The sequence below is a fragment of the Lathyrus oleraceus genome, chromosome 6, assembly GCF_024323335.1.
Source record: "Lathyrus oleraceus cultivar Zhongwan6 chromosome 6, CAAS_Psat_ZW6_1.0, whole genome shotgun sequence".
NCBI classification, from domain to species: domain Eukaryota; kingdom Viridiplantae; phylum Streptophyta; class Magnoliopsida; order Fabales; family Fabaceae; genus Lathyrus; species Lathyrus oleraceus.
Genome location: NC_066584.1, coordinates 175,395,373 through 175,406,297, shown reverse-complemented (window position 1 = coordinate 175,406,297; position 10,925 = coordinate 175,395,373). Strand labels below are relative to the sequence as shown.

Genomic DNA, 10,925 nt, shown 5'->3' with positions numbered 1-10,925 from the left:
GTCAAGTATTTTGGTAATTAGGTGGCCATGTGGTTTTACACCTCAGTTGATTCTGGGTCCATTACTGACTAGCCATTTGATCATTGGTTACATGTTCCTAGTGCATCGATACATTCATTCATTTTCACTCAACCATGGTTCAATCCGATTTACAAGTCGTGTCAGTTAAATTCATCAGTTCATTGCATGTTAACATTACAGTCAGCAATAGGTCAATTTATTTTTTCAAGTCGATTTTAGCTTCAATTTGATTTTTAGTTTAAATTAAGTTTGGAAGTTTAGAATTGATTTTAAGATACATTTCACCTTTCATAGAAAATTGACTTTAGAAATCGTTGACTTTTAATTTCGATTTAATCTTAGAATTCCATTTTTTAGAATTGACCTTTTGATCTTACTAATAGGTTGTGGTTATTGAATTCTTGTTAAGCCCATTTTTTTCTAGTTAAGCCCATTTTTTTTCTTGTTAAGCCCACGTCATTTAACCTCAAAGAACTTCCATGAAACCATCAGCCAAAGAATGAAAATTGAAAACTGAATTAAGTCATTTTAACTTGTAAAAATGTTTAACAGAACTAACAATAACATAAATTTTCAATGAAAACTAACTGCATTAGTAGAATTTGGATTTTCTCATTCACTACCAGATCATAAATCAAATTGACTGCTAACATTTCATTTCATCAAATTCATCTAAACAAACCCCTAACTATTAACAACCTTCTAACAACTTCTAACCGAAACCTTCACGCCCTCGTCACGATATAATAGAACTGCCAGTTCCAATCGAATTGGATTGGCGTTTTCAGCTCGGCAGCTACATCCTGCTGCCGGAACTAGAAACCAAACAACCGGAGCCGGCAACGGTGCTATTGAACGGAAAAACTCTAGTCTCAGACATCACCTAGCAGACTCCACTTCGGATCCGAGAAAGTCTTGCTCAACGCCTCGCTGGGACATACCAACTTCCATTAACCTGCAGAATGGGGATTTTGACAGAAATTCCAATTCAGTAACAAAACTTCAAGACCACGACAGAAGAGCTGAACATTTACAATCCAATTAACATAACTCAGTACATAACATTTCAATTGTTAGCAAGCCAATGAAAGCAAAAACATAATACATTCAACCTGCATAATTTTTGAACCAACCCAATTCCTTCAAACCAAATCTCCTTTTCCCTCCTAACTGAACCAAGAGTCATATAACTTCACATAACCAATAACAAAAAATCTGCACAACAAAATCCAACTCTAGCAGCACACTAAAACCACCTGCAAAAAATTAATTTTCACTAATTAATTCCCAAAATTAACAAACTCCAAACAACATTGCAACCATTTCATCCCAACAATAAATTCACTAAATTCCTTTTCATTTCATTTGGATTTGAGATTTAACTAACTTCCATAACTGAATATAACATAAATGCATTTCACCTGACTAACTCTCATTTTCACTTCTAACTGATTCTAACACTTTTACATAACTTCTAACCAACTTAAATCAAATAAAAAAAACTGAATTAACAGAGTTAGCATTCTGTTTGCTCACTCCTCCCTATATATTCAGATCAACCTCCATCATCTTGGGGGATTCATTTTTTACTGTATTTTTTTCACTCTACACACAAGGGATCCCAAGAAGAATCAGAAGCATTTCACTGCCTCTCTCTCTCATGAAGAATCTAAGGTACAAGAAGGTGAAGAAGGAGATCACAGCACGCACGACAATGACAACATAAAGAAGGTGAAGAAGAAGCATAACAGAAAAGCGGAGAGCGGAGACGAAAACTGAGCGAGATATACCTGAAGTCAGCGTCGGAGTTTGGAAGTCTGCACGAATCCGAAGGCGTCGTCTCCGTTGGCGATGCGATGACATCATCAAGCATAACAACCGAAGCTTGTCCACAATACGAATTTCGATCCGGCGAATCAGACGCAACCCCGACCTCGTACCGTTTCGGTGTTAATATTTCGCACATATTCATTTTGTTCTTGATTCTTTGTGGATGGAGAAATTGAATTCTTGACATTTCGTTGAGATTCCTGGTGTTTGCGTGAGATTGAACTGAAGGTGCATTGAAGATTGCTGCGCGCGACCGGTTTCATTTGTGTTGATGCATTCATTGAGAGACTTGGAGCTTAGGAGGGATACACACGTGAAATCTCGAGCGCATTGTTAAGCTATTCAGTTCTTGGATGCGTGGGTTTCTCCACTTGGTTAGGGCCCGAGTATTGGAAAACTTGGGCTTCAGGCCCAAGCGTTTTGGTGTTCTTTGTTCACCCTTCTACCAATACACCACCCTTTTCCAATTCGCTACACCCCCTCATGCTGCAGGGCACATGGAAATGGGCCTGGGAGTGGGCCTCTACGCCCAAGACCATTTCACCATGTCTGGATGGGCATACACCCTCTTCCTCTCAACAAGGCCAGTTTTCTTTTCTCTTTGCTGTTTTTTTTGTCACTTTATTTTGTTAATTAGATTTAGACTTTTGTATTAGTTGATTCTTAGGTTAAATTGGATTTTAATTAGGATTAGTAAAAATAATTAGTATTAGATTAGAATTCAATTAGAATTATTAGAGTTAGATTAGGTTAATTAGACTTAGATTAACATGTTAGATAAGTAGTTTTTAGGATTTTTATTAGGCCTTGAAATTGGTTTAGAATGATTAGGATTTTAAGAAATAATTAGAATATATTTAGAATTTGGGAGAAAGTCTTAATTAGAACTTAATAGAATTTTTAGGAATATTAACTTTGGTTAGAAATTGGATTAATGGTAGAATTTAATTGAATTTTAGAAATTAGATTTGTTTAGGATTTAATTGATGTTTAATTAGGATTTTCATGCTTAGAAATTAATCCCTGATTTGTGAAATGACTTTTTGTCCCTAGATGTAGAAATAGTCTAAATTTTGCATGTTCCCTTAGTTTTAGGCATAACGAAAATAATTCCAACAAATAATTAACCCTTTAGGTAGTTGTACTCACATTCAACCAAATTTTCCCCACTGATTAAGTTGATCAAAGTACGCTTTGATTGACTAAATCCTTTGACTGTGCTTAATCCCTCAAGCTTAGTCATAGGCTTTAGGTGCGGGACGAATGACCCGTTTGCTCATCGTATTCACCTCTATTCATAGGCTTTAGCACAACTCGAATCAAGTTGATCGACAAGCCTCTTCATTCTTCTAAGACAACCCTTCATCCTGGGAAGCTGCAAGGAAATTCAACTTCAACACACATCGATTATGATGCAAATTGCACGTCATGAGCCTTAAGTAGTAGAGAAGGAATGGACTGGAGGATTCCTATCCCAATTCTGAATATCTTTGGGTATGGGATGAATGACCCAATATTCACTGTATTCGCCTCTATTCATAGACTTTAATGCAATTTCAATCGAATAATTGACAAGTCTCTCCACACAGATTGAAGCACAGATTGAAGATCAAACTGAAGATCAAACTTCAACCTTTCAGGGTTTCATTTCTATCCTTTTGTTCTCCCAGTAAAACTAAAACCGTTTTGTGAATAAACTCAAAAGCAATTAACCCTACGATTAGGATTGTACGATACGAGCCTTAAGCAATGGAGAAGGAATGAGATTGGAGAATTCCTACCCCCATTCTGAATCTCTTTGGGTGCGGGACGAATGATCCAGTTGCTCACTGTATTCATCTTCATTCATAGACTTTAGTAGGATTCAAATCATGACTCTCATTTCAGAATAAAAGCAAACTCACCTCATCAAACTCAGTTTTGCCTTTGGGCTTCATTTTCAGTTTAAAACCTTTTCACAAAGAACGCGTTACTTCCGTTCTACCGTGAGCGACGCTTAAGCCTCCATGTGCGAGCAAGCAATGTTTAACGGCTAGAGTGTGATCCGAGTTCATCCATCTCACCGCAAACAGACATACGCTTAAAGCTCCCAGGCTCAAGCATACAAGCCAGTCGACAGTAGAACACGAACATTAATATTATCCACTAAAAACAACTAACGCATCTGTCCTAGTTCCAAGAACTATGGAGCTCTCATTTCCTCATTGCACGAATGAGGATTAGTAGGCACGAGGGTCCAAATCCTTGGCGAGCACAATTATCTATTTCTCACCTTTTTCACAATTATCTATTTCTCACCTTTTTCACACTTATATATTACCCCCGTTTCCCTTTTCACGAGTAATCTTCAGATAATAACACCTATTCTTGCAAAGAACATTCAAAACGGTTCCCATGGAGTACCATTGATGTTAGGGGTGTTAATACCTTCCCATTGCATAACCGACCTCCTTACCCATTTCTCTTTCCCCCGGGTTTTATCAATGTTTTCCCTTTCCTTCGGGAATAAATAAAGTTCGATGGCGACTCTGTTGTATCTTTGAGCGTGCGATGCGCTCGGGTATAATTCGCTTAGCTTCATCATGGGAACGAACCAAGCATACACAATATAAATTCAAGATACATCAAACGAATCTTTGCACCACACGGTTAGTAAATAACGAGTTGTTGTAACCACCCAACTATATAAAGGATAGATGTGAAGCTTCAATCCATAGTTGTTCATCGTAACCACCAATTCACCAATCAATTATAGTTCCACAATGGAACAATGACGTTGTCTATGGGAATCAACTTCTAATTCCCATGTTTTCCCCAAATTGTACATTCTTTCATTGATTTATTGATTCAAACCTTACTAGTTTATCAAATCAAGAGTTCTCAAAATCGAATGAAAATCCATCACGTTCAACCTAATCAAGTAACATATCAACTTTAATTTCCTGAAAATCCAAATTCCTGACTTCCAAACTTCTCAATAATGGTTGGTCCAAAGTTACTCATTCCGCCACAACACACGAAGCGTTTGCTGATGCACTCAAGTGCCAATCAATCAACATCATCCACCTCCTCTACAAGCTGTTACAAACCAAGTAGCAGAAACTCCGCTACATCCAAATCTCCTCCAAACTCCTCAGATCGTTGGATCTACTCTAGTACCTCTGATCAGACCTTCAATATCACCGCCAACATCAAAACCATAAGCCTTACCAGGTTCCCAATTGTTCGGGCTAATAATGGGATACAATGCCTCAATGAATTGTTGAACAACATGTACAACATTGTTTAGTGAAAGAATTCACATGCAATAGAGGAAATGTTGCTTCGTCTCGAAGAAAGTTGGCACAACGCGCCTCCGTGAGGAAACACCACACAATAGGCTATGTTAAAGAGAAGTCAAGCCTTCGTCCCTGAGCCGACCGCGTCGAGAAGAGATGGAACTATGAATTCGTAAAATCATCAAAAGGACAAAAGGCACCAAAGTCCTACTTAGAGCCCTGAGGGAGATCGAGGCAGCCATGCTCCTCCACAAGACCAGGTAGAGAAACAACTGCCAAAGAATCCACAAAAGCATCTTCTGTGCACCCACATTTTGGATAGCAGAATACTGAAATCAATGAAAAAGCCTCTTAAGTTGGATGAATACAACAGGAAGGGAAATTTAGATGAGTATGTGCAACTCGTCAACAAATTGGTGAATTACTTCCACGTTGACGAGGCCTCCAAAATGTAAATTGTTTGTGCTAACCTTTATCATACCAACCATTCAAAGGTTCAACGAAATCTTCTATCATTTGAGGGGCATTCTGAGAAAACATCTCGCCCAAGGGAAGGATGAAAAGAAAGATCGTCGAGTTGTTGGTTGTTCATAATTTATCTTACTCATTACATTAGAAACTCATTAATTCACTCATAATCATCACTACAAAATGGCCCAAAGGAGAACCCGTTCTTCCCGACCTTCATGTTCATACTTCTACGAAGATTTCACATCTCAAGCCCAAGAAACCAACTATAACCTCCACTATTTTGACAGAGAAATCTTCATCTCTCACTATCTAGATGAAGATCTCTTTAAAAATTTATCTTTCATGGAAGCATTCACTATTATAGGGTTGAATAACTTTGTCTTTGAGAAACCCTAATATAGGTGCCCATAGTTGGTAAAATTGTTTTACACAAATATTTCCTACCCAAATGGAATCATCAATTCTGAAGTAAAAAAACACCCCATCACACTATATCTTAAAGACTTTGCTAAAATTTGCAACTTACCCTTCATAGAGCAAGATTATGATCAAATGGATCTTAAAGATAACGAATTCAACCCTGATACTCTTGTTCAGTCACTCCTCATTGATCCCACCTCTATCATTCCATCTCCCTTCAATGTTGGACTCCTTTGTCCAAACGTTAGATTAGTTCACTACACTATGAGCCATATTATGTTCCCAAGGAAGGGGAATTATAGCATCATCCAAAAATCAGACATCCTTGTTGTCTGGTTTCTAGAAAACCAAGTTCCAAAAAATTGAGCAGATGCAACCCTCCACCACATGATATAAAGAAAAAGGAAAAATAACACCCTACTTTATGCCAAATTTACCACAAAAATCCTACACTACACATGTTATCCTTTTGTAGAAGAAAAACCTACCTACGTACATACAAAGATATGAAAATATGTTATAAGCAAGATGAGATATGCAATTCATGAAGGATAATTTGTGCCTTGTCAACCAAGAAGAGCAAGAGAGCGAAGAAATTTTCCTCCATCTAACCCATACAATGAAATTCTCGACGAGAAAAAGAAGATGAATGCAAAAATCAACATGCTAATTAAGAAAATGACAAGGAAAATCTCATCTCTCCAGGGGCTTCTAGCGAAGATGATGAGATGAACTAAATGTATCTAAATTTTTTGTTGTTATGCATTTATTCCTTTTGCATTTTCAATTTCCCTTCATATAATTTCCATTCTTGTAATTCAAATTTCGCAAAGGCTTTTCCTTTTTCCTAATGTCTAAATTGCCCTTGCTTGGATATTTACTTTCTATACAATGCATTTTTACCCGTCATTTTGATTTTGACAAAGGAGAAGAAGTATACTCAGATTCTTCCCTCAGTATCAATGAGATTGAGACTCCATTTGTGTTGATTCAAAATATTAAGGATATGTTACTTGAAAACACTATATTTCGAATAATCCATACTCTTCGTGAAGGCAATCAGAGTGTTGGTTTTATGGTAAACCCCAATGTCTCTTCTAACGTTGATTTCTTGATTCACAACTCGCCTCCTCTAAAATTGAGTAGCATTTTTACAGCGGACACGATAGACACTTTATTATTTTATAGTTTGTTTCTCCTTATTTTCTTCTTCTTTGTTTTAGTTTGTAAAAAAAACTACTTTTTTATGCTATTAAGAGACAACTGTCAGCATTTATTGAGTTTTTCAAATGACAATTCCCTCTTATTGAATTATATTCTTCTCAATAGTTCACATACTTGCACTCGTCCATTAATTAATGCCACATATATGTTTTGCCCGATATATTATCTGTCATGAAAATGATGAACATTTGAATTTCAAATCAATTCAAAATTGATTTTCTTCGCTCTAATTTCTAACCTAAAAAACTAAAGAAATAAATATCGAAAGTAACTTATATATGGTTGAAAACATTCACACATCACAACCCCTCCCCTCCTTCATATCATAATATTTCAATAAGAAAAAACTTGTTTTATTACCAAATCTCAATAATGTGATTTTTTTAAAATAACCAGTATTTTTAATTTAAATCCCTAAATAACCTATTTTTCAAAAAAATAATAATAATAATCACTTTCTTAACGGACAACTGGCGCATCCAATTAACATAGAGAGGAGGCGCCATTGGAGTTGGCGCATGCTCCCAATGGTGTAACACCTAGGCGACATGCCTCTTGGCGCATGCATGCCTTAGTGCCATATGCATTGGCGCATGCATACATTACATAATGTATGAGCCAATGCATGTGGCGCATGCACCTTTAATTTTTTTTTAAATTAATTTTAATTTACAAATAAATAAATAAAAATACTGAAAATAAAAATTATATTTATGTTATAATGAAAAATTACATGGAATTGACAAGAAATTTAATGACCCGCCCGATTGAAACGCCCCCTTGTTCCACATCCAGGTGCGTTAGTCTGTCTTCGAGGTCTCCCACGATTTTCCCGAGGTGTTTAGGGTCTTTGAGTGTTGACATGATCCAATGATGGCTGGTGTGAAGGTCCGATGGAAGATCTAGCGATATTTGATATATGTGTCATCATTTGTTCTCAATAGCTAGGGGGTTCTCGCCAACGACGCTTCTGTAATTGAGTTCGGTGCCCATGTTGTCGAAGTTGGGTCGTTGTGTTTGGATGAATTATGGATGATATGGTTTCCCGAATTGGGACATTGACTCGGTTTGGAAATGAATCAATGGTTCCAAGGGTGTACTATAATCAAGCAATGGTTGGGTGTTATTGCGATGAGATGTTTGGGTGGTAATTGATGGGAGGCTACGATGGCATGAATTATATGAATCATCTGGGCTATAGACTGTTGTGGTGGCTGTGTATGGTTGTTGGTGGGCAGGGTTTGATTCTTGGTTTTGAGGTTGGGTGTGTGATATGAATGGGTTGTGTAACACCCCAATTCTACCTGTCGTAAATTCAATTAAAAATCAGAGTAAACAATTTTCACATAAAATTGAGGCATCACATATATCATTTCATCAGCACTTAAACAAATTACACAACACGACAATTGCGCAAGGATCCACTTAGTCCTTGTTAAATAATAAACAACACTGTATATGGATTCACCTAGTCCATATAGCAGCAATACACAAAAAAATCGCAATGGAAATCATTTCGATAATTAAGTCGAGTCGTACATTTACACATTCAAAGAAAACAAGCAAACAAATGCCCATCACAACTATCATATACAATGATATACAAAAGGGCATTGTTACTATCAAAATCATGAAAAGCGTTCATTAACCCCTGAGTGTTACAATCCTAATCAGAGCAATGACGCCAAAAGTGTGCTACCACTATCCTCCTCTCAACGCGGAGCACCTGCACGTTACCAATATAAAGGTAACGGCCAACAACAAAAGGGTGAGATACTCAAATCATATAATCAAGATAATGATAAGCAATATATAAGCAAATTCGGAAAGTTAGAAATATTGTTACCACATCGCACAATCCTTCACTTGAATGCTTATGTATTTAATCATAAACAAAGTCAATAATCATCCACAACATCAATGTTACATCATAGCATCTCATCACTTTAACATTTCATCAATCCATCATAAAACATTACGATTCATCGCATCATCGCAAAATATCACCGCACTTCATAAACCGTCACATAATAACAATTATCATAAAATGCGGAAATAAACATAACCAACATATGTGACTCAACTATGCAAATGCTATGCGGTACTGACTCGTCGCTTTGCCATCAAGGCCAAGGCTTTATGCCCACTTCGCTTTTGCCAAAAGGCCACGTCGCTATTGCCAAAAGGCCATGTCGCTTATGCAAATGTATGTGACTCCATGATAAATGATACACATACATCAAAATCATCATCGCATCAACATAACTCATCACAATGGCCGAAGCCCACGTCGCTATTGCCATTTAGGCCACGTCGCCATTCACATGCATAAAAGCATTCACACAACATCATATTCACCAACATTCATACATATATTTATATATAAAATAAATGAGAATATTCATCATAATCAATTGTTTCATCATACAATCTCTTAGGTAATTCAACCTCATGCTATGTTTATTTACATCACACACCTACACACTATAGTTAAGTGGTATTCCTCATTAATCATATAGGCTTCCTACTATATCAATTATTAATCACTTTTCCAAAATAATCACTTATTAAAATAAGCCCTTATAATGACCTATAAACATCAACAACATGTAGAAAATTTCATAAGCTTCGCAACGCTTCGAACGGGGACCAAAACGGAGTTACGGTTCAAAAATTATGACTGTTTGAAGTTTACAAAAAAAATAATCTGTTTTCAACTCAGCTGGCGCCGCGAATTTAGCAGGAAACATAGAAAATGCGTTTTTGACCGTTAAATACCTTCCGGACCTCCGATTTCGATTCCGTAAAAAGTCTCATTCTCAGATTTCAACGAACTACAATATTTTCAGTATTACAAAGCCATTCTAATCCACAATTTAACTTTTATTTCATCATTCTAAACATCATTCAATTAATTTCCAACACTTCCTAAATTCACAATTTGTGAAATTAGTCATACTTTAATTCATCAACACAATAGCATATTTTTCACAACATACATCAACCCCAAACCATCAATAACAACACAACACACAATGTTATTTATCATTCTTCTAAACCTAACCCTAACATTTTGCAAAGAATTGATACATGTTCAATAATCACAAACAATCAACACTACATCAAGAACACAAACAACATTTTCAAAGCAAGGAATCCAATCACAACATCAAAACCCAACAATATCCTCTAACAACCATTACCCACATAAAACCCATCATTTTCATAATTATAGGAAATGATAACTCACAGCGTTACCTTAGAGATGATGATTGAGTTACTCTATAGTGTTCTAGCAAGCTTGGGTTGATCAAGATGATGCTCTTCTTCTCCAATTTCCTCTTCCTCCTCCAAACCCTCACGTTTCTCTCTTTTCTTCTCTTTTCTCCTCATTCTCTCTACTTCTTTCTATTTCCCTTCTTTCTATTTCTCTTCTTTCTATTTCTATTCTATTTCTATTCTTTGTTTTAATTAAATAAAAATTAACTAATGGGCTTAATTGTTACACCTCCCTTAATTACTATATACATCACTAGGCCCAATAGCTATTATACCACAATTCTTATAATTAAACTCTAATAATATATTAACACACAATAAAATATTTTACCGAAATAATTATAAATCAAACATTATATAAATAATAATAATAACACTTAATAAAAATCGGGGCGTTACAAC

The 10,925-nt window shown here is 36.2% G+C and overlaps 1 protein-coding gene across 3 annotated transcripts; it reads right to left on the bottom strand.

The window, feature by feature from the left end:
* Positions 1-527: 527 nt before the first annotated feature.
* On the bottom strand, positions 528-2,222 carry LOC127097253 (uncharacterized). Of its 3 annotated transcripts, XR_007792971.1 has the most exons (3): positions 1,812-2,193; positions 1,134-1,277; positions 528-976 (listed from the first exon to the last, which is right to left on the bottom strand). XR_007792971.1 is itself a non-coding variant. In XM_051035753.1 (2 exons), exons 1-2 carry the CDS (start codon positions 2,036-2,038, stop codon positions 901-903), a joined length of 303 nt encoding a protein of 100 aa, XP_050891710.1. In that variant the 5' UTR covers positions 2,039-2,198; the 3' UTR covers positions 528-900. The 3 variants fall into 3 exon arrangements, 1 of the variants encoding a protein (XP_050891710.1); XR_007792970.1 differs by having other exon boundaries at positions 528-1,277; positions 1,812-2,222; XM_051035753.1 differs by lacking the exon at positions 1,134-1,277 and having other exon boundaries at positions 1,812-2,198.
* Between the last annotated feature and the right edge of the window lie 8,703 nt (positions 2,223-10,925).